The sequence below is a fragment of the Thermobia domestica genome, chromosome 18, assembly GCF_964235325.1.
Source record: "Thermobia domestica chromosome 18, izTheDome1.hap1.1, whole genome shotgun sequence".
In the NCBI taxonomy this organism is placed as follows: Eukaryota; Metazoa; Arthropoda; class Insecta; order Zygentoma; family Lepismatidae; genus Thermobia; species Thermobia domestica.
This window is the reverse complement of record NC_137471.1, coordinates 169,193,413-169,219,124: the sequence shown is the minus strand read 5'-3', so window position 1 is coordinate 169,219,124 and position 25,712 is coordinate 169,193,413. Positions and strand designations below refer to the sequence as shown.

At 34.7% G+C, this 25,712-nt stretch overlaps 1 protein-coding gene across 1 annotated transcript; it reads right to left on the bottom strand.

Annotated features, from left to right (window-relative positions):
• Positions 1–868: 868 nt before the first annotated feature.
• LOC145675907 (uncharacterized) lies at positions 869–25,314 on the bottom strand. Its single transcript, XM_081746701.1, has 3 exons — positions 25,058–25,314; positions 6,077–6,560; positions 869–4,783 (listed from the first exon to the last, which is right to left on the bottom strand). The coding sequence occupies exons 2-3, from the start codon at positions 6,433–6,435 to the stop codon at positions 3,358–3,360; spliced, it is 1,785 nt and encodes a 594-aa protein (XP_081602827.1). The 5' UTR covers positions 6,436–6,560; positions 25,058–25,314; the 3' UTR covers positions 869–3,357.
• Positions 25,315–25,712: the final 398 nt, after the last annotated feature.

Below are 25,712 nucleotides of genomic sequence, written 5' to 3'. Positions count from 1 at the left end.
TAGAATTTGTTGCTAATGTACTAGCAAATACACATTAGTTACGTCTACGTTCACAGAATTTCGGTCGCTTAATTTTAGAACCAGGGTTTGTCTTCTTAAATTGTAAAAAAATTCAATCAAACTACCAAGTAGTAACTAGTTCTGCTTGTGCACTTTGACATCATTAATTCGCAAAGATACACAGTATTGTTTTTTCAACGTTACTACTAATTTTTTACACTTGTATAAAAATTTACAACTTTCTTCACTCAACCTTCATCAATAGTTTCGCCACTTCTTCTATTACATACATCTGGTAGTATTGGTTGTCGTTTACGTGAGTTACCTAGAAAGTTTAATTGAACGTTCTGAAACATTAAAATTGATAGTCTGAAACATTTGTCTTGGCCACGATTCGGGTAGTAAGCTTAATATTCTCTTATGTTCTTTGACAGCAATAATACATTTCTGTTTCACTTTTTTGATCAGAACTTCTCATTCTTTGGCCAACGACACTGAATTCATATATTCTTTTCCCATGCTTTGCAACAGTTGAGGCAGACTATTGTCATTGTTTCATTCTCATGTTGGGTAGTTTTTCATAAGTGCTGTTTCGATGACGAAACCGAAAAACAAAGTAGACCTCCTCTCATATTTAATGAATTCAGAACAGAGTATAAAATATATTACCTACTACTTTGATATGGTCAGTTCCGAATTCTCTTACTCTCTGTGATGAAAGTACAGTGACAACGAATTCGCCTGGTATGTCATAATGTTAGTATGTGTATAACCCGCAAAGACATTTATGTGGCAAATTTCAGGTCAAAAGAGCAATAAATAAGAACAGTAAAGAGAAAATAAAACTTTCTTGTTCATTTAGAAACATTTTGTTTTATTTGTTCTAATGATCGTATTTATAATTCTTTTCCTATGAAATATACCACAAATATACATTTCCCGATTATACATATAGTATCAGTATTAAAAGTACGTTGCAAAATCATTATCAAATTATATTCTTGCAAGAAGATAGTTATAGATATGCGACAATCATTTTGGACGTGAGTGTACATGTAATTATGAACTTTTTTTTTCATTTGAGATAATTGGCAAGTTTAAGTTTCTTGAACTATGTCGGCATTATCCTTGATTGTGTCACGTTACTCACTCATTCTGTGGCTTAAGGAACCAGATATTTCATAGCCGCAGAAACAAAATGTCTCCATCTGACCCTTTTCTGGACAGGAGCTCCTTCGTGACTAAGCGGTTAGCGGACGCGCCTTTGGCGTGGGAAATCCGAGTTCGATTCCCGGAGGGAGCTCTTCGGTTTCCACTTTAATCAGTAGGTCCATGTCTCGTATAGCCTGGCTGCTGAAAAGGACGTTAAACTCAAATTCAACTCAACTGAACCTATTCTGAGCAGCTCTAATCCCATCTGAATCCTTATTCGGCTGTGCTCATTTTCAAATACCTTTATTGTAGTCATCATATGCAAAATTGTTTTCAAATGCAATTATTATAATTCAGTAAATGTAATATTTTAAAAAATACCACAAAGACAGTACAATTTATCATTAGTGCCGTTGAATTCATTGTTCAAGTCGCTTCGTTCACATAAATTTTTTGAAGAATAATTTTGTGACAAAAACTTAAATTTCCATAGATATCAATGATATTGGTTGTTTTTATTAATCTTTTTCTGGTGCAGAACACAATTATTTATGATTATGGTTATTTACATTGCAGTATTTGCTTTCATTCTTAACAAACTAACAAGCAAAAAAAAAAAAAAAGTCATCAGATTCGAGGTATTGCCGGCTCTTAAAGATTCTACTTAATCCTTATAATTACATGGTTAAGAATTAGATTTCTGGGCCTTCGGCATGGATGACCATGTTAGCCCGTCACGTATAAAAGACAACGTTTCTCGGCGATCACACTATCTGGGGAAAGGGAAAGATGGAATAGGTCTGGACCTATATGTAAGGTACCATCCCGGCATTTGCCTGGTGTGAATGAGGACACTCTCAATAAAGATGGCTAGCCTGAGAAACCTTTTTTATTTTTTCGAACAAGTGTACCCACAGAGAACAGAACCCTGAACTGCTCGCCATGGGCGCCCGAAGGGAGGGGGGCAGGAAGGCCCGGATCCCTCCTTGGTTCACGAAAATGTATACATAATATAGCAAACAACATATACTAAATACCAGACGTAATATAGTAACAATGGAATGCACTTTCCCCTGGAAAATTTCTTCGTCCCCCCCCGCCTCTCCCACAAAAGGTGAGTGTGTTAGCGACTACACTATATGGTGCCACACTTACAATTTTTGCGTAAAAAGTACTCTAATTTTTTCATTTTTGTCGATTTTTTGTCAATTGTAGTCAGTATGCGAATTAATTTATTTGAGCAGACGGGACAGAACCCAATTTCTATTTAGGCTAGTACAGAAAAATGAAAAGTTTATACAATTTCAATTTCTCAAGGGAAGGAATTCTCCGGTATCCTCTACAAAGTTCGCACACTGCTTCTATCTGCGGTTTCTAAAGAAGCCGTAATTTGTAGTGTGGAGGCCGGAAATTTTTGCGTTCTACATTTTTTTCTTATCTCTAATTTCATTCTATTTTCCCGATATATATTCTGTTCTTTCCGAAAATATTATGTTAATTCACTTCAAATGCATGTAAATGACCAACACGATACATATACACAATGAAACATAGCCCTTCATTCATTTTTTTTTTTTTTTGTTTATCCTACCTGCAGTTACGTATATACATTAGTACTGTCTATGAAACTATTCATGGCGGTTCTACGTCGGGTATTCATTAAGGAAGGAAGATTGAAAACAACTAATTTTCACCCCGCGCTGGAGTCATTCGCTCTAAAGAGGGTGGATCGGGCGATACTATTTTCTTCTAATCAGTTGCCTGAAAATATTCTTTCCTTTTCTCGCTTTCTCTCCCCCGAAGCAAAATTCTACTTGACTGCTTTGTGAATAGTATGTTGCCGAAGATATTCGAACTGCTACGAAGCCAAGCTGTAACTGAATACACTGACAAAAGCGAGACGCAGGTTTTTGAAAACGTGTTTGAGTACGGGTAATCAGATTTGAAGGAAAGAAACCGAAAAGGTAACTGAGTACAGGGATTCAGAGGGACACATGAGTCCCTGTAATCAAAGTAACGAAAGTAGTAGTTACTTTTTATGATTCTTTGACTTAACGAATCCAAAGGAATCGAATACCAGAAAGGGATCAAAATTCCCATCACTACAATGAATGCAGAAATTTGACCTTTCACCTGTATGAGTAGGCATTTCTCTCTTCAACACTTGCTTATAATATAATCCCTTCCCCACTGAATTCAACGATGTTATCTTTCCCCCGTGTGAATAAGCATATGCCTTTTTAAATTACCTTTTTGAGTAAACGCTTTACCACATTGAGTGCAAAAATATGGCCTTTCACCTGTATGAGAAAACATGTGTTTCTCCAAATGTTTCTTATAATAAAACCTCTTCCCACACTCAGTACAAAGGTGTGGGCTTTCGTCCGTATGATGAACCATGTGTCTGTATAAATAGTTCTTAAGAATAAACGATTTGCCACATTGAGTGCAAGGATATGGTCTTTCGCCTGTATGAATACGCATGTGACTCTCCAATACACTCTTATATTTAAACCGCTTTCCACACTGAGTGCAATGATAAGGCCTTTCCACTCTATGAATAAACATGTGTTTTTTTAAATGACATCTTTTAATGAACGTTTTTCCACATTGGGTGCAACGATGCGGCCTTTCACCTGTATGAATACGCATGTGTGTTTCAAATTCTTGCTTATAATAAAATAACTTTCCACACTGAGTGCAACGATATGAGCCTTCGGTAGTATGAACAACCATGTGTCTATTTAAATGGCTTTTATGTTTAAACGCCTTATCACATTGAGTGCAAGGATATGGCGTTTCACCTGTATGTATCAACATGTGAGTTTTTAACACACATTTCTGCCTGAACGCCCTGCAACACTGCCCGCAGGTAAAGGGTCTCTCACCTGTATGAGTAAGCATGTGTCTCTTTAAGGCTTGCTTAGTATAAAACCCATAACCACACTCAGTGCAACGATGTGGTCTTTCGTACGTATGAGTAACCAAGTCATTATTTAAACTATTTTCTCGAGTAAACGCATTAATACTCTGACTGCAAGAATGTTCCCTTTTGCCTGTATGAATACGCATGTGATGCTTCAATACATGCAAATCTTTAAATCGCTTGGAACACTGAGTGCAACAATGCGATCTCTCTACTGTAGGAACAAGTGTGTGTGTTATTAAAAGACGTTTCAATATGGACTTTTCACCACACTCATTAGAAGAAAGACAATTTCCAACTATATGGGCAAGCTTCTGCGTTTTCGAAGTTATTTCTTCTTTCAACGCGCTGTCACATTGTATGCTAGAATATGACCTTTTACCTGTATGAGTAAGCTTGTAAGTACTTAAATCAAGTTCACGTGTAAACGGTTCTCCCAACTCAAGACAAGTATCGGCTTTAATATTTTCTTCTGTATGAATTTCGTTTTCCACTTTAGTTTTCTGAAAGAGCTCCACGTCATCAGAAGGGCAAGTTTGTGACAAAAAATTTGTATCATTTGAAATCTGAACTGAGGAAATGTATTTCCGGCTGCGAGTGCCGAAAGTCATATGATTCATATCTATATCTATTGAACTAGGTGTTGAGAACTCCAAATTTTCGTTAACTGTTTTGCAATCATTATACAAATCCACGATATGCGACCTGAAAAATGTCATATGCAGTTACTTATATGTCGATAAAATTCCTTGAAAACACAAAATAACGAATATCAAAGGCTGATGAGCATTTTTCTGTAAAACTAATGCTCTCGGTTAGTGAAAAGTACAGAAATTTACACACGCAAGGCCTAAATCAGAACTGAGATTTTAATATGGAGTAGTATTTTTATAACAAAAACCAACAAAATTGGATCAGTGCAAAAACGTTTCGTTAAATATTTTCGAAAAGGAAAAGGATAATAATTCAAATGCATACGAGCACTGGAAGAAACACCGGGGATTAGAGATCCAAAATAGTAGAAGAAAAACCTCTGGAAATTTTTCAAGAGTAAAAGTAGTAGTGTTTAAATTACATATGCTTCAAAGTGCCAAATCATAGAATTATGAGTTGTATACCTTATATTTTTAGAAACCTCTCCTGCAAGGCATTTTTCAAAGAAGGCATTCTTGTAAATGGACTTTGTGTGGGTGTGTGTCTTCCTGGTTGTCAGGGCACTAGGAAATTGTTTCCAGCCGTAGGGTACCAATAGTTCATTGTAAAATCTCCAAAATACTCAAAAACTAGAAAACGTTTGTGGGTATTTACCAACATTATTTAGTTTTCAGTGATAAGTCTAATGTTGTTCATCAAGTTTTTATATTTATTCGTATAATAGAGAGTTTAATGCGCTCCAAGTTTCAGTGAAATATTATTCTTGATATGTTTATAATCATTTCGATTTTGAGACATTTCTTTCTTATGCTCTCTTTTTTCTTGTTTAGTGTTTTCTTGCTTACAGCTTCAGTCTTTCCAAGACCAGCATATTTGACACATATAAGAGTTAAATTTTACTATTACATAGATTATTATTTTCTATAAACGCTATTTGGAAGGCATGTCATGGTTATTTTAATATTATCAGCAAGTGTTGGCCATAGTAATTGCAACATATACAGAACTGGCGCACCTCTTAAATATCAACCAAATAATTACGAGGGGTGCTATAAACAACTATCGGTAAATCAAGCGAAATAATAATTTACTCTGCTATATCACACCATACCTCCACATCCCCTTCTGTACAAGCAACATGCTCATGTAATACTGAAAGAATATTATGGCACATTTAATCTCGGAGCATCTAGTGTATTCCGAGAAAATCGAATCTGGAAATGGCGCTATGTAGAACTTAATATCTTAATAACCTTGCTTAAGGATTGTTAACTGAAAAGAAAAATAACTAATTTTTATACAAACGGTGAAGTATATAAATAGAACAAAATAAGAGAACATTACCTTTCAATTTCAGGTATATCTTCTCCATGTTGTACCCTGTTATCCGGGGATGAGTAAGATGTGACAGAATTTTCATTTTTCGACTGATCGGGGCGAACAGTTAAATACATATCATCCTCTTTAATTTCAGGCTCAGACTTTACTTTGGAAATTGGTTCTGATGTCCAGGATGAAGTAACGCTTTGATGTGATATCGGATTCCCGTTTCGAATTGTCAACTTCGTTTCTTCATTATTTCTCAATCTCCCACAATTTTCTTCACCTGAGTTCACATCGAGAAAACTGCTTTTCTCAGCTTCGTTCACAATTTCAGATAACATTGAAATTAATTCACATGTAACTTTATATTCTTCATCCATTATAATAATTATCACAATTAGTCAAACACAAAGTATTTAATGGTCTTCAGCTGCCTGATTCGTAGGCGAGTGTAAGCCATGTGATGTGTCCAGTTAAAAAGAAATGTTGCTATTCCTTCAAAAACCTTTAAGAAAACAGGGATGGATAATTGTTTCTATACGATATTGACAACAGAAAGATAATATTAATTTGAAATTTATACTTACACAATTTACCATGTTACGAAATAAGTATACGTATTTACTTAACAACTATTTATTTAATAAAATCATACGTAATATATTAACGTCTGTATGCATTCAAACATGAATAACATGAACAACACATTACCGTATATCACCGAAAGACTAATTACCTAAATGAAACGATCAAATTTCTGGCCGGTTTTGCCCAATTGTGCTGCCAATATCGTTAGTTACACGCACAGAGTTCTACTTCTAATATGTAATATTTAAGACTGATTGTCCTATACTCTCCATTGAGCTTGGTGTTAACAGACACAGTATGGAAATTATTTAAAGAGAGTGCAAGTTAATAAACATACCAAAGTTAAAATTACGTTTAAAAATTATAACTAGCTAAATAAGGCCCACACTAGAAAGGTCACAGTTGTTCCCGAAATCAAACAAAGCATACCTCAGTTAATAATGGTACGAAAAGATACTGAGAGTAACTGAGAGACAATTGCAAAGCTAGTAAAAAAATAAGAGAACTTTACAGATGCGTTACGAAAATTACTATGTTTAATAAAAATTCACAGAGCAGATTCTTCAATTGACTAAATAGAGTATGGAAGGCGAAACGAAGTATGGAAGGTGAAAACTCCTTAATAAATTAGGTAAATATTGATCCTCCCGGAATACTGGAATGAGCTACAGAAGATATAGGAAATCTCAACATGTATTAACTTTTCCTCCTGTTCGTCTTCATATAACCTCCACGAAACTTTAGGGTGCATTTCCTTTTTAGATTTCTGCTCGTACCTATTTTGTAGAGACCTAGTGAACAATTGTACTGCCTTGGAACGAGGTTTGAAAACAAAATAAATACGATTCTTTTGGAAATATCAACTGGACGGAGAGCGGATCTAAAGTTGTTCAACTGGGATATCTTATAACCAATAGCGATGAAAATACTTCCGCAATTTTTTTCCCGTAGCAAATTATTCCTCGCCTATGGGGCCTGTGTTATTCCTTTGAAAGCATTCTTTAACTTGTGATGTAAAGTATTTTTAAATTGTGATATTAGAAAAAAATATTGGTGAAAAAGTTACCGTTGTATAATCATATAACTAGTTTATGTCTTACATTCATACTTAACTTGACGTACTTAAATAAGCAAGAAGAACTAATGTTATTGAACAAGTTAAAATCAATTGATATTCTTAACACTACTCATTCTATTTCTTTGAGTGAACTTATTCAATGAATTTCATATATTGGAGAAAACAAGTTTTTGTTTTATCCCTCAGATCTGGTCTTTAGCTTAAAAGGGACAGATGAATTAACGGAATTTTGAAATAACAGATTGAACGAGATAGTTGCAGAAAATATAAGGAATGCGTATGCGGAGAAAAAAGGAAGGGACTTTCTCACTAGAGATTACAACACTAAAAATGAGTCAACGTGCTTGCACTCCCGCCGAAGTCCTCAATCAATTATGTAAAATCATTCGGTAACATACCCACTAACATGCATGCCTATGAACGTAATTAGAAACGGATAGAAATGCTAAATAATAATGGAAAGTAAACTACCAGTTTCTCACTCGTGTATGATACTTATAACTTTCAAAACAGAGATACTCTTATATTTCATAATACATTGAAGCAGGTATGACTTCAAATTTGGTAACTTCTAAAGCAAATATGTAATTTATTCGAACATTCACATTCAGCACTAAGAACTAGACCAAATATTTACTTAGACTCTAAATCACAGGCCTATTAAGAATCATCGTATATAGCAACCGCTATAAAAATGCATATACAAAACAGGAAGCTTTAAAAGAGGCATGAAGATCATCAGTAAATAAAAAAATTGAATTTTCTAAACTGTGTGAGTGTAGCCCGCTTTAAACGTAACAAATGATTTAACAATTCATTATTGATTGATCATTCTTTTTTTCTAATTACGTATTCGAATTTCAAAAATAACTTTTCATGTTTCATTCCAGCTTTCCATGTTTGCTTTGACGGTAATATTTAGGTAGTAAATCAATTTAAAATGGAACTTACAATAATTTGTTTTTTAAACGCTTGCAACAAGAAGTACTAAAATACATATCAGGTTTTATTAAATCCCGTGACTATAAAGTATACTATGCTTTTTCCTGTATTCTTTCATAATAGTATGAAAATATGCATCACGAACTAACAGTAATTTAAAATTTTACTGCGAATTTTTATCATCCTTGATAAATTATGAAGCACACTTCTGTGTGTGTGTGTGTGAAGCTGTAAAAATTCGTGACACTTCAGTCGTATCGAGCGCGCCATTACACTCTTCGATGTTAACCTTCACCCAATTTTCTCTTTTCACGCGATTCCGCATCCCGAAGAATCACTCGTTTTTTCGCTAAAAAAATATAAATACATTCTATGTAAGTGTTGGATTTTTAAAGAGCTTATCTGTAAGGTAGTCTATCCCTACAAAGTATCAAGATAAGGTAGGTTAACGTTTAGGTTCGTACGAAAATGACTGACTTAAGTTAATACGTAAATGGCGATCTACACGATTTCATAACATAACTTATAGGCTCGCTGCTTCAATTCCTTACACAAGCAGATCACCGCGAAAACAAATATACAGGACACTTTGAAATTTCCAAGAGAGACGTTCAATAGATCTGGGAAGTCAAGATGTAGTGTGACACATGTCCCGTCTAAAATAAAAGTAAAGGATTTTAATATTCCAAAGCTAAGAAAAAAAAATCGGATAAGTGTGCTGAATTTATGTTAAGAAGTACCAAAAAAGTAATTTATTTGCTGGGAACTATCTCCCAAAATGCGAATTTGAAAGAACATATAGGAATATAACTTATGAATCTGGTTAATGTACTCTTCCATATTAATTTAGACAAAACATACATATCATCATCATCATAGGTATTCTGCCTTTATTGGCAGGTCACTTGCCGCAGCTGAGAAGCTTCCATGCTCGACGGTCCTCCGCTAACCTTTTCGTCTTTGCGTATGATCTTTCTGTTTTAATATCATCCATTAATTGTAGTCTCCTTCGCCCCCTCCCTCTCTTTCCCGCCACCATACCCTCTAGGACGTCCCTCATGATACAATCAAACATACATAAGTAAATTGAAAATGTTTTAAATAAGGTGCAATTGAAAATGATGCTTCAATACATATCATCTCATTTTGAATGTACTCAAAAAAAAAAAAGAAAAAAACAGCGGTCAATACAGAATTTTAGCCCTGTACCAGTGTGGCGGACTACAGCACCTTTGTCTTTACACGTAAACACTCTTACATGGGGAGACTAAGCATTAGTAAGATGAAAATTTTAGAAGGGAAAAATAAGTAATATTGATATTTAAACTAGAATCAAGAGTTTTGTAGTTCGTGAAGTATCAGTCACAGCTGATACCAGTATCGATGACACTTTATTTTTCTTAAATGTTACTTGCTTTGCTCAGCCTTTATTGTCATCGAAAAAGAAGGAAGAGATTCATCTTTACGAGAGATTTTATGCGGGAGGTTTATTTCAAACTTAAGGAACAGAAGAATATGGGTAGTATAGTTTGACAAATCACTTTTTGTTGGTTGCCTCTTTTCTTGCAATGTCTATACAAGAAATTGTTAGTGTTTGAAAGCGATGTCCGACGCTTAAAAACTTTATTGTTTTGCAATAGCTATACATCAATACTGTATCATGTTAAATATTCTACTAACATTTTCAAGTTTCACAGAACTTGATATACACTATCTGATCGAAAGTATCCGGACACCTGATTGAAACTGACTTACAAGTTCGGGGCCCCCTCCATCGGTACTGCTGGAATTTAATATGGTGTTGGCCCAACCTTAGTCTTGATGACAGCTTCCACTCTCGCAGGCATACTTTCAATCAGGTGCTGGAAGGTTTCTTGGGGAATGGCAGCCCATTCTTCACGGAGTGCTGAAATGAGAAGAGGTATCGATGTAGGTCGGTGACTCCTGGCACGAAATCGGCGTTCCAAAACATCCCAGAGGTGTTCTATAGGATTCAAGTCAGGACTTTGTGCAGGCTAGTCCATTACTGGGATGTTGTGGTCGTATCACCATTCCACCACAGGACGTGCAGTATTAACAGGTGCTCAATCGTGTTGAAAGTTGCAATCGCCATCTCCGAATTGCTGTTCAACAGTAGGAAGCAAGAAAGTGCTTAAAACATCAATGTAGGACAGCGCTGTGAAAGTACCACGCAAAACAACGAACGGTGCAAGCCCCTCTTCAAAAAAAAAAAAAAAAAAAAAAAAAAAAAAACACGACCAGACCATAACACCACCACCTCCGAATTTAACTGTTAGCACTACACATGCTGACAGATTAAGTTCACTGGGCATTCGCCATACTCACACCCCGCCATCGAATCGCCACATTGTGTACCGTGATTCGTCACTCCACACCACGTTTTTCACTGTGCAATCGCAAATGTTTACGCTCCTTACACCAAGCGAGGCATCGTTTGGCATTTACCAGCCTGATGTGGTTTACGAGCAGCCGCTCGACAGTGGATCCTGATGCAGTTTGGAATTGCTGTGTGATGGTCTGGATAGATATCTGCCTATTACACTTTACGACACTCTTCAATTGTGAGCGGTCTCTGTCAGTCTGCAGACGAAGTCGGCCTGTACGCTTTTGTGCTGTACGTGTCCCTCTTCACGTTACCACTTCACTATCACATCAGACACAGTGGACCTAGGGATGCTTAGGAATGTGGAAATCTCACGTACAGACCTCCGACACAACTTACACCCAATCACCTGACCATGTTCGAAGTCCGTGAGTTCCGTTTAATCATGGTTAAAAGGAAGTTAACTTGGGATGGGCTAACAAAAAAAATGTAAGTATTTCTTTATTTGCTACGACGCAACTTCATTAAATAAATACATAGTTCACAATATATTGATACTTATTACGTAAATATACGTATATGGGATATGATGCTGAATTAGAATATATATATATATTCTTATTCAGCATCATATCCTATATACGAATATTTAAGTACCAAATAAAAATATATTGTGTATCAATATATATCTCAATTAGCCTACAAGTTCAATCTTAATTAGGAAAATTACATGAATATTCTTATGAAGAAGGAAATAAATAAATATAAACTCGAATAATGAGGTCTTATATTGAGGCATTGCCAAATGTCTACAGATGCCAATCTGTACGGATCTTAGGGATGAACATGAGCCAAACCACAAAAACCTAATAAGCTACCCACTATAAGTACGACCACGAAGACACAAGAGATGTGGTTAACAAAAAGAAGTTATACTAAGAAAAGCAAAAGAGTTTAATAGAAGGTAAAAAGTAATTGCACGTGAAATTCAAACGTGATATTAGGTTTTCAAGGTAAAGTTCAATGTTGTACCTCTAACAACAAAAGGAATATTCTAGTAAAATGAATAAATGCCCTAACAACTTCTAATATATCTATAAATTCAATCTTATTTCTTCACACCACTACTGGTAATATCTCTCTAATCGGTTAAACAAGTTCAGCTCATTCAAGTAACCGTGTCGCGTATACCATAAAACACTTGCATCAATAAAACGAGATGGTACTTTCACTTCCTGTTCTCCAATATTTACGCTGCACAACTGGTGTTCTTTACTTTCTTCTTCTTCTTCATGAACCATGCAATCTTCGTTCGCTTCTTTTTCAGCATTCTCTAAAATGTCACTGAATTGTTCTTCGTTCACACGTTTCTTTAGCATTTCAAGCCATTTCTATTTAGTAGCTGGTGTTGGTCTCCTCAACTTCGTTCTGGAAACGTCCTGAAATCCAAGATATTTACCACTTTGAGGTTCTAGTACTTCAAATATAATTTCATCAAATTTCTTCCCCAATAAGTAGGGATCACGGTACACTTCACACAAATTTGCTGTGCGTTTATCCACCAAGCTACTGATTTTGTATTCACGCAAGGAAACTAATTCACCTTCTGTCTCTTTGTATCTTTGAGAAACGTTTAACTTTTCATTTCGTTGCTGAATAATTATCTTTAGTCGCCAATCAGCCATGGTTAGTTTTCCATTCCAATCTATGTCTTCCTTTTTGTCAATCATTTCATTATTCTGCACAATACCAAAATGTGACAATGTAAACTCTTCTGGTTTGATGTTAAGTTGTAACTCTGCTGGCGCTAATAGTATAATTCAACAACGAACATGTTTGCACACTATATTCTGGCTATGAAGAATGAGAATCGCGGCACAACGTACCCAAAATTCTTTCTGAGTCAGCATGGAATTTTTCGATATTTCCTTGTGCATGGTAAAGCGTAGTATAATGTATCTTGATATAAGCTTCCATGGCTTGCACAAATTCTTTACCAATAAATTGCGGTTCATTGTCTACCAAGATGAAGCATGTACAATTCAGTAAGACATTTCGATACATTTGCACTTGTTGCACGGCGAAGCGGATATGCCACTGAGTGCACGTAAGATACAGTCAACAGGTAACTTTCACCATGTTTGCTTCGAGAAAGAGGGATCACTAAATCTGCTGAGACTACATAAAGAACATTTCATGCTGGCACAGACTGCATTAAACTCTTTCAAAGGTGATGATCAACCTTTGTTCTCATGCAGACCTCACAATCGCGGATGTACGACTTAATGTCACTACGCATCGTTTTCCAATAAAACACGTAAAATAACATTGAACAACTTCAAAAATTCAAAGCAACCGTAATGATCGTGGTAGCCAAGTAGAATTTTTAATAAACATGTAGGTACGCACACTTTCAGTCAATCTGGGAAATGAAAATCTCTCACCATCAAAATAACATTTTCCTAACGGTAATTTTGTTTCCAATTTTCTACTAATTGTAGACAAGTCTAAGTCCAACACTTTTAATTGAACACCCTGAATCGGATTCACACTCACCATTAAGTCTTTCTGAGTTGGTGACATACGAGATAAACAATCACTTATCGTGTTAGATTAGCCACTGATGAATTCGATTTCATAATCATACGATTGCAATTCAAGCGACCACCGCATAAGTCTTGCATTCCAATTGCGCATACGTCGTAATTGTACCAAACCTATATGATCAGTTCATATGTATTTATCCGATTCTTTCAACCAAATATGCTACTTACGAATACACACATATACGAACGTTATTCGAGGTCAATAATGGCGTAATTTCTTTCGTGTTTATTGAGGGTACTGTTCGCGTATTCTAATACGCACTTTTCACTATCTATAATTTGATAACATACAAAAGCCAATCCAAATTTACTTGCATCACTTTCAAGGTAGAACGGCTTATCGAACTGACGATGGTGCAACTTCACCTCTTTCACTAATTACTCTTTTAATCACTAAAACGCTTTCTGACGTTCGTCTCCCCCACTTCCAATTTTTTCTTTAAAAGCTCATAAAGTGGTTGAGCGATAACGGCATGGCCGTTGATCGTTCTCGAGTGCCACTGCACTGCACCAACAAATCAACGTAACATGTTTAGATTTTTCGGAACTGGTAACTTTTTGATTGCTTCAGCGATTTCGAATACTTTAGTATGACTTCTGAAGATACCTAATAGCCTAAATAATTAATTTCGTTTATACCAAAAATACACTCGCTAAAATGAACGCCATTTTCGCATCACTCAGTAAACTAAGCACTTCGGCAAACTGCTGTAAGAATTCAGGGACTGTTTTACATGCGAGGGCTACGTCGTCCATATCTTATTAATTTATCTTGTAATGGCAATGGGAACACTTTATTTAAGCAATATTGCAATACAGATAATCCATTTTTCATCCCAAAGACCATACGTACAAATTCGTATAATGCCCCTTCAAAAAAAAAAAAAAAAAAAAAAAAAATGCTAAATTTTGCACAGAGTCTTCAGTAATACCACACTGTTGATACGGACTGGTAAAATAATGAGTTCCTAAAAAGGTTTAGAACTAAATTTAGCAAAGAGGTCAAATAACTTTTCTACACGAAGAGATGGATTCTTAATGTGCACGTTCAAAGCTCTACACTGTATTGCAATTCTCAGTGCTCCACTCTTCTTCAACACTACGTGCAACGGTAACAGATAACGCGATGAACTATGTCGAATCACACCCCTCTTTAATAATTTTCGGATCTCTTCACGCACTCCCTCCTTATAATTATGTGGGATATCGTAAGGAGCAACAATCATACATAGGATTAAGAATGGTTTAAGTATAGGATCTAAGGTAAGTCTGGTATTGTCTGATATCATTATGAATGTATGGGAGAAGGATGTGGTAGTAAAGGGGAAAGAAAAGATTCGATTTTTATGTAGATACGTTGAAGATTGTTTTGGGATATGAGAAGGATGAAAAGATGAATTCATAGAGTTCGTTGGTAGTATTGAAGATAAGGAGAAGGGAAGAGAATCAGAATTAGAAACAGAGCAGGGAGGTGTATTATGTTATCTTGACATTTTAGTGAATAAGGAAGGGAAGAGCATTAAGACTCAATGGTATCAAAAAGAATATAATGCTGGTATTTATTGTAATAAGAAAAGTAATGTAGATAGAAGCACAAAAGTTAATTTCATAAGAAATATGTTAGAAAGAGTTACCAATATTTGTAACAAGAATGTAGAAGAGAATGTGAAAATCTTTAACGAACAGCTGTATAAGAATGGCTATGGTAAAAAGTAAGGAGGAAAATGAGGGGGCATGGAAAGGCATTGTAGCGCTACGAGAAATACCGAGATTTTCAAAAGATGTTAAGAAAGCAAGGGGTAAAAGTGTATCGAAAAGGTAGCAGAACGTTGTTGGACATGGTCAAAAGCAAAGGGAGGAAGAAAAAAAGAGATCAGAAAGGTGTCATTCATTGTATAAATTTTAGGGACTGTGAAATGAAATATATTGGGGAGACGGGGAAATTATTGAAAGAAAGAATTAAACAACATAAAAGTGATGTGAAATATGGCAAAGAAACTAACGCAATCTTTAAACACGTAAAAGAAAAATGACATTATGGGAACTGGGAAGAAGTTATAGTGCTGGAAAGGGAAAAAAGGTTGTGGCCGAGAAAGTGGAAAGAGGCTTGGTGGATAGAAAAAAAGGGGATGTAAACTTAATGAATTGGACAAAAGTTATCAGCATTAAGAAAGAATGGAGAAACATTATTGATAAATACAGAAAAATGTATGTGAATTAATGTATTCAATGGTTATTTGCTCCTTGTTATTTTTTTCTGGTAGTAGGTTGTTTTTTCCCCATTGGTCACTTCAGATAGATTTCCATGCTTCTGATTGTCTGTTTTTTAACTCAGTGTACGTCTGATGAGGATCTTGGCTAGAAGATCGAAACGTCACGTGTAAATGTTGTTTTTATATTAAATAAGTACAGTCTTGTTCAGCAGTGTGTTTATTTTTCTGAGTAGAACATGTGCTCTATTTTTGAATGATTTTTACTTACATTACCTTTAAGAACAAGGAGATTCCCTTAAAATTACTGAAATAAGTAGATACACAAGATAAATGAAATATACACTGGATTCACATATTTACTAACTTTTCTATGAACTGTGTTGCAGCAATTGCAAAGTGCTTGTCGTTTTTAGGAGTTTTGGCGCCGGATGCCGACTACGTCATGCAGCTTCTTTGTCCCTGCTGCTCACGTGAGTCCCAACTACCAGAGTGACTTAAGCAGAAGTAGGACTGCGATCGGCTACTTGCAACGGCCAAGGCCGTCAACTGCTATCGCCTCCTTCGTTACTGATATATATGCGAAGCGACAACGTACAAAGATTAGTTACGCTATACGTGGAAAAGGAGCAGCCTTCAAAATAAAATGATTAAATTGTCTGAACTCAGCACACCAAAAATAATGCACTAATAAGTTTCTTACACTGTTAATACAAGTACCCATATGGGTTCAAAGCATTTTTTAGCAAGACTTTGGAAGTATGCTATGCATTAGTATCGGATGTCTTACAGAACGGCTATGTTCGCGAGTCCGTTTTTTGAAAGGTATTATAGAAAAACGGTAAGAGATATCGATAAATAGACTTGCTATAATGGTAAGAGTTAACGAAAAGAGGTTCAACTTCCTCCAAAGTGCCTTCTGTCAGGTCAAAATTGGTTCCAATTAGCCAACAAAGTGGCTTGTTTATCTTATTTTATATACTTTTTTATTTCTGTGCAAACGATTGAGCATCTCAAAACAATATATTACGACTACCCGGAACATCCTACCGAAAACAAAGGTGGTTCAAGTTTACTATTACTTCCGATTTCACTATTGATTTCCCTGGAGCGAAACCGGTAAAAGATATCTATATGCTGTTTCTTGTAGTTGGTCCACGTCCAAAATATAGGCTCTAGCATCTCTGTTAATCCTCTTCTCAAAACGGAGGTGGTTGAAATGAACCATTTCTGATTTCAACATTTATTGCTATAGAACAGAAACGATACATCGACTTTTCTTCTAATTTATTCAGCGTGACAAGAGAATATATCTTCACAATGCGAAACTCTATCTAACAAAAGTGTAAGTGGTTATTTTATATTAGTCCTATCGGTTTAAATACTAATTTCTATAGGCAGAAAACGGACAGATATATCGGAAGACAGTTTCTTCCAGTTGATTCAGTATCCAAAGAATGTATCTCACCTTATCCGTTAAGCCTCTATTCAAACTGGAAATTATAGAAATAAGCACGTATTCGGTTTCAATGTTGATCACCATCGAAATAAACCTGCAATAGATTACTACAAACCGCACTTACATTCCGCCTGTTAGTATACAATATGAAACAATGATTAGATAAAGCAGTAACGAAATGCCACTTCGGTACAAGAAAAAACCAAATGAAATCTTTGGGTTTTATGTCCCACGGTTATGCCGGACAGGCTGAAGGAGACGGTGATGATGAGAGATAAATCAAATAGTGGAATGAAAAACTGGGAGGAAACGGGAGAACTCCGAGGAAACCCACTTTCTGCAAGTCACGATAGTGCCCAAACGTAAATAGTATTTTAAACATTAGAGGAAAGATATAGGTAAACACCTTTCGTATATTTGTAAATAAATACCAAAAACAGACTTTGAATATAGGTGATTATAACCAAGTGAAAAAGCGGTTTACCCGTAAGGAATACGCGTGCTTGGTCACAGCTGTATTTATGTTTATCGCAAAATAATTATTAAGTTCGAAAGGAGAAGCTGGTAAAGTAATAAGAGCAATATAGGTAAGCATAGGTTTAAACTTCGGGGTATAAATAAAAAAAATCCTGATGCTATTCAATAAAGTTACGTTCATCTATTAAAGTAGGTATTTTTTTTTTAAAGAAAATCATATTGCTAATTTTAGAAAAGAACGGGTTTGCCTCTTAGAAAAACCAGTTATGAAAAGTGAATATTTCAATTTTATATCAGTTATAAAGAGTGAAAATTAGTGAAATTATTGTGAGGGAAAAGAAGAGCTTGACCAATTGTAAAGATACAAAAACAAATATTAGGAGAAAAGGATTCAGGCTAAATTGTAATCGTTTGTAAGATGTTGGTATCTTTTATGAAATATGAGACAATATGAATAACGACAAACAGCATACAATATTTTGATTTATACTTAATGGTAAAGATACAATGAGATACTGTAGTTTTCCCCTAACATTTAAAGAACCTGAGGGAACTCTAATGCCACACAATGTGTCTATACGAAATTTAAGAAAATATGTCCACTAGGAGAAATAGAAAATTTGTAATCAAAATGAAAATGTCAAGTCATGTGTATAGATTTTCCTTTAGGTCAAGATTTCCTAACACACTTCTTGATGCCATTTTTCTAAATATAAGAATGCACACTAATAGTTTTTCCTGATATTTCTACGAAATGGGAATACTAGTTTTATTGAGTTGTACACTTAAAACAACACACAGCAACATCAACAATAACTTGTTGGGAGTAGTGATACCACCTCACTGGGAGAAACATTTCATTTTGAGAAATGTGAATGTTGAAATTTACATGTTCTACTTAAGAGATGATACGTTTATTTAATATGTTACTGCAAAAGAAAGGCATGTTTACCATTCTGGTGAAGAATTTTGATAATTCAAAAATAGTTTGATGGTTATGTTGTGCATAATAAAAAAACTTAAGTTTTACTAGTGTACGTGATGACAACAATGCAATCTTGATCACTTCTCTTTCGTAAAACTATCCGAATGTCAAGACCAAGTAAGAAGTAATCTATAGGTAGGTGTGTAGTATAATCACAAAAGTTAGACTACGCCCCAATTATGCACTTAAATATTTCTATAAGTATCCTTAGTAAAATGTCAATGTGTGTAAAGAAAGAAAGTTCATTAAAGTATTTCGAAAAAATAAATATTCAATTTAATAATTTAAAAATGTTAGAAATCTATTTTCCTTTTCATAAAAGAAATCAAATGCACTAAAGGAAATAGAAACAAGAAGGTAACAAATCAAAGTATAAATCTCCGAAAGCATAGTCAGTGACAGTGAAAAATAAAAAATATATATATATATAATAAATAAACAATTAGTTATTATCGAATTCATATTTTTGGTAGACGTATATGTTTCAACACTATGTAGTGGACTTTGTTTAGTTTACAATTTTCCATAGTGAATCTAATTAATGGAAATATTACACGGAAGAGTTCGTTCTAATTTAGTTGAGGAAAACTTTCAAAGAAATTAATAACAAAATGGAATATTTTTGTTTTAATTAAAACATGGTCCATTTACTTCCAAGAGGACTTTAAACCTTTCCATTTCTGAAATTAATACAACACCCTTAAAGTGTAATAAACAATACCATGATATATTTAAACACACAATATCTTTGCAAATCAGCTACTTTGCATTTAATTTGCTTCTAACATTTTAGATGTCAGTGAAATGGCACCAACTGTTTGCTGCTAGCCATGCGTGGAATTACTCGTAGTTGATCACAGCAATAGCTTCCACTTTACTGCATCGTTTATTCTTCATTAAAAAACACAAGGCATTTAAAGATCTTATTTTATTTATCTCTATCTAAACTTGAAGTTTCGAGTTTTCATACAAGGTTCCACAAATGAAAATATCTGAAAATTCCACGTGGAGGTAGATAAAATAAGCATAACAACGACTATAATAAGTTGTCCATTTGATAATCCATAGGGCTAGGGTTATCAAATTTGGTATTTAGACTCTTAATGTAAAAAAAAAATCTAAACCTTTGTTTCTTTTTTCTTTTTTTTTTTTTTTTTTTGTTAATTTGGAGCGACGACAGGGTAGAAGGTGATAGACAAAATGTCTAAATCAAGATGGGAACGGACTTACGTCTCTCAAGTTTTCGGCATATGAAAACCTAATTTTCAAATGTCGAACTTTCTCTTCATCCAGATATACATTAACATGCCCTTGGATGTATCTACATCAAATTTTAAACTTACGTTTCCTACAAGATTATTCAGAAGGACTTTTCGAAAATTCTTACCATAAATATTAAAAGTTGTTACCGCAGAGAGAAAAGTAATGCCATGTTCTTACACCTGCTAAAATTTCGTTTACTTGATAACTAACTCGCTCACTCTTTGGACTGGCCTACGGAATCCGGAGGTTAAATGTACGTTCACAAAATCTCCCATTGACTTCAACACTGAGCCTACGTGATCCATTTTCTACTTTGTACTTCTATTTCTGCGAGATTCATCTTAATATTGTCTTCCCATCTGCGCCTAGGTCTTCCTAATGAGCGTTTAGACATTCGTCCTCCAGTTGAGACTCTGAAACCGTTCCTAATTTCTTCCATTCTCGCTACATGACCTGACCACTTAAGCCTTCTAGATTTGATTCCCCTACCAATGTTTGATAAATTGTATAAATTATGTAGTTCCTCGTTATAAAGTTTCCGCCACTCCCCATTCTCTATTCTCTTGGATCCGAATATTCGCCTCAGGGTCTTGTTCTCAAACACCTTCAGTTAATGTTCTTCCCTCGGAGTAACGACCATGTTTTGCAACCATACGGAACAACAAGCAAGATTATTGTTTCATGTACCTTAAGCTTCAAATTTCTCGAGAGAATTCGCAACAACAAGAGATTTTGGAACGTATAACAACACGAATTCCCTGCTTTAATTTGACACTTAATTTATTTTTGAATATAGATTTCGTTTGTTAGTATATCCTCGATATTTGAAAGTATACACGTTATCAAAAGTATTATTTGATATTTTAACGCACCCATAATTTTTCGTATTACGGTCCCGACGAGCTTGCAGGCAATTAGTTTTCTCTGCATTTATTTCTAAACCCGTGTCCCTGCAAGCGTTTAATAAGACCCGTGTATTTCCTTCTAATTCCCTCCTATCATCCTTTATTAAATTTACATTATCGACATTCGACATAACCTGCTGAACTCAATTCAACTCTAGGGCCCTAGTTGTTTTCGTTGATTTTCCTTATAGCATATTTGAAAACGAAGTTGAATAATATTGGCAACAACGCCTCTCCCTTCTCCAGGCCATTCTCGATGGGAAAGATCGAGGACAAAAAAAAAAAAAAAATCCTACCCGAGCTTTATTTTGAAATCAACTTAAACTTAATTTGATAAATCTAATGAGCTCTTTCGGTATGCCAAATTCTGAGAATACTGTGCAATGTTTCTCTTCTAACCGAGTCGAAAGCCTTTCTAAAATCAATACATACTTGATGTACCGGGGTATTGTATTTTCACTTCTTTTCCAGTATTTGTCGAGTTGTACATATTTGGTCGATATCATCTAAACCCGCACTGATAATCTCCAAAAATCTCATCTGCGAAACGGGTCAATCTTGCTAGTACAATGTTTCAAAAGATTTTGTAGAATCTTGACAGAGGAGAAATGCCTCGATAATTATTTCAGTTTTGTCACTTTTTTGTGAATCAGAACAATGATTGATTTTTGCAGTGCAGTGTTTATATCCTACGTCCATTCTGTATTTATATTCAGATATTCTGACATCAATCTGGAACTACTAATGGAGTTTCTCATTTAGAGTGTGGTATGCTAAAGAAATGCATTTTTCGTGAATGCAAGTATACCCCATAAACTCGTATAACACGCATAAAAAGGGTATTTTTGTACGAGTCTTGTGATTTTTAACGTCCCAGACACACATGTTTGAAGAAGGCGCTACTCCGGAACCTAGTCCAAAAGTTTGTTTTCGTAATACTGTAATGATTTTTTGCTTCAGTACTTTCTGGGGGTTCACACGAGCAGACGGTTCTACCTAATGAAAGGCAGTGGGAATATTCCTGGTGGGAAGGAAAAATAAAAAATGGGAATATTCCCGTTTTTCCCTGGCATATAAATATCCGGAGGGAATTTATTTCCATTTCTTTGCTTTATCTTCCAAATCATAAGAAAAATATGACTAATCACTTTATTTTGATTTTCTATCATTTACTTCTAGGCTTTAAATAATTTGGAGGTGAAAAAAATTAAAATACGTTAACTGTACTTTATATAACTCGTATTACATTTTTTTAAACCTCCATACCCATTTGTGTTAAAAAGTAGCAAAGTACTAATATACAAATAATAAAAATTACTCAGTTTGTAAAGTAATGAAGAAATTATGTGGAAATAGAGATAAAGTACTACAACCCGACAATACAACCCGAAACACCGTTAGTAATAGATGTCGGCCTGTCTTTTGTCTCTGGCTCGAATTTCTGAAGAGGTACTCGGACTTTTCATACATGTGACTTAACGCATGAAATTTCGAGAAATACTGTAGGTAGGAAACCGTTCAGAGTATACATTTTAAAGAATCCTTTGGACATAATAGCAATAATATACGGTGATAAGAAACGAATTTACCTTTAAAACCACAATATAGTAATAGAACTTAGTGATGGGAAAGTTCCCGGGAAGATATTTTTCAGGAATATTCCCTGGGAATATTCCCGAGATTCCCAAACATGGGAATTTATATACAATCACAAAGAAAAATCCATTCCATTACTATATTATAATTTCAAAGTTAAATCGTTTTTATATCACGTTATATCACTGTTGTCCCCAGAGAAATCTTTAAAACGTATATTTTGAACGAAGTTATGTTATTTTATTAATATTTTATTATATTTAAAGAGTACGCATAAATGGATATTTATTTACAATATGTTCTATGAAAGTAAATATGTTTCAAAAATTCTATACTTTTTAGCCGCTAAACAGTTTAAATTTACATGTAAGTGGATTTTCTAAACTTGACTCTACTACTGATATTATAAACATAATAAATTTGTAAATGTTATAAATAAATTAGCTTGGGTAACTACCACAAGACGCATATCCCAACATTTGCGCATAAATATGTATGTTCACAATATTTGCAAGATACTTTCCTATCTTTATAATTTTGCATGTAACATTGCTACACACGACCTTTTTTCCTACCGATTTCTCGAAATCTCATGCGTCAATTCACATGCAAAAGAAGCCCGAGTACCTCTTCAGAAATTCGAGTCAGAGGGAGGAGACAGACTGACGTCTATGACTAACGGTGGTACAAAGTTTATTAATAGTAGTTCCTTTCTATTTCTAGATAATTCTACATTCCTTTACAAAACAGATCGTTTTCATCATTTGTAAATTAGTGCTTTGCTACTTTTCGCTATTGTTTAGCTTTGGGTGGCAGATTTTGCACCTATATTTTTTGCGATATTCTATTCCGATGCGCTTGCTTTATGGTTTCATACGTTACATTACGTTACCAACATTAAACTCGGACAACATCGCCGTGCGTGCCTAAGCGGGTGAAGGCGGGTCAGAATCCCACAGGGAAGGTTGTTTTCTATCTTCGTTACCAACAATTCACTTTCTTTTCTCACATAAATGACTTCCACTTACCTTTACGGTTTGTACAAATTCCATACTGCCCTAAAGAAAAAATAATGTTCCATACTTTCTTAACTACTTGAACACCACTATCAAGTCATTTCTTCCGTAAATCATTCTAGATTTTGCTAGTTTTGGCCCCCAATACTAAACAATTTACCTAATTTTAGTGGAAATGGAAATTGAACTAAAAAAAAAAACATATTATTAGTTACATAAAATTCATCCAAAGAATTTTTAATTTTCTAACCTCCAAATTCTTTAAAATCCAGAAGTAAATCATAATACATTAAAATAAAGTAATTAATCATATGGTTCTTATAATCTGGAAGATAAAGTAAAGAAATGGAAATAAATTCGTTCCCGGGAATTTATAGACCAGAGAAAAACCCGGGAATATTAATATTTTTAATTCCTTCCCAACAGGAATATTCCCACTCCCATCACTAATAGAACTCAAGTTTCTTTGTGTTTGTACGTAAAATCCCGGAATATTACCATTTTTGTGAATCTTACCGGGAATTTTCCCAGGGAATAATCCCGAAAAATATATTCCCGGAAATACCCATCACTAGTTCTACCAAGTACAAATTTTTGTAGTTAGTTCTACCACGTACAAATTTCATAGGTAAAATAGACTTGAAACATTTTTTGTAAAGAAATGAGTGTTAATATATGTAATTACTGACAATGCAGAGCATATTGAAATGAATTTTCAGTCATAGTGAAAGTATTGCGTATGCAATTGATCTCTTCCGCTACCCTCGTTTATTTGTTTACTTTTCGACCCTGACGCGCCTGCTCCATATGAACATATCCCTTCGCTGTCGCTTGCGCCCTCCCACCCTGACTCTATTAGATAGCATTCGTGCTTTATAGTGGCCACATAGTACACGTTGCTTCAATTTTCATGCACTATCCCATACGTTTCCATTATTTATATTGTGCCCTCCTGAAGTTAATCTGCAAGTAGTAATGGACCTCCTAATTTAGTACATGCTCTGTACAAACCTTTAACATAAATACAGAATATAAGAAATGTGTCGTAATTTAGTAGAACCGTTTGCTTGGTCAATGCCTTTCTGGGTAGTGCATAGTTTCCCGCACATAAAATTTAGAGGATTCCAATTTTGAAATATTATATATAGGTGCATACGGAAGTAGAAAAGAGTACGGTAAAGGAAGTATGTAAATAATATATATATATATATATATATATATATATATATATATATATATATATATATATATATATATATATATATTGTGATTAACAGTGAAAACTAAATGTCAGAAATAAAACAGGATTAATTATTGGTATGGTATACTAAAATAACAACAGTAATAGAACATTGAATACAGATTCAAACGATTCTATCCGGGCCGCCATCCGCGGATGATTAGCCGAAAACTTCAAGAAAAAGAAACGTTATTTATGCGTGTATGTATATATATAGGAGACAACTTGTAAATTACATTTTATATTTCTAACCAAATTTAAATTTATATTATTTTTACGTGAATAGACTTTACCTGCTCTGCACACAATATGCCCATACATTGTAAAACTTTACAATAAGAGTGAGAGGTCAATATTCACTTTGGAAATCTTTGCCGCATTATATTGTTGTGCTAGATAAGCTGGAAATAATTTCACAAGATTAGTACTTGTACATTACACATAGGTATCTCAATTGAGACCATACGAAATAATTATTTAAAAAAAATCAATACAAGGTTTGCTCTTATCTTGTCTTGTCTTGTCGTATGACTATTAAGAGTCAAATAGGTAGGTGCGCCAGCTTACTGGTCATGTGTGCTAAATTTGCTAAATTGTCAAATGTGTACCTCAAACAGAGGATTTATGATTCAAAAACAAAATAGAATAAAATACAGGACACAATCGGGAAAAAGGACACAAGTCAGGAAAATAGTCAAAGTGAGGAGAAGGCCAAAATCGGGGAAGAAGTTCGGACAGGGAAAGAGGGCGAAAAGCCAAGATGAACAGGGCAAAAAATTAAGGCTAAGTGGGAAGTGTAAAATGAAAAAGGAAAGCGTATAAAAATAAGGGAATGTATGTACGTGTAAATGTAACAGAAAGTGTAAGTGTAGTGTACGTGTATAGCAAGTCCCACTTAGCCTTCTTCCTCACGAGGCACCCTCTACAACAGACACTGCCGAAGTCCCA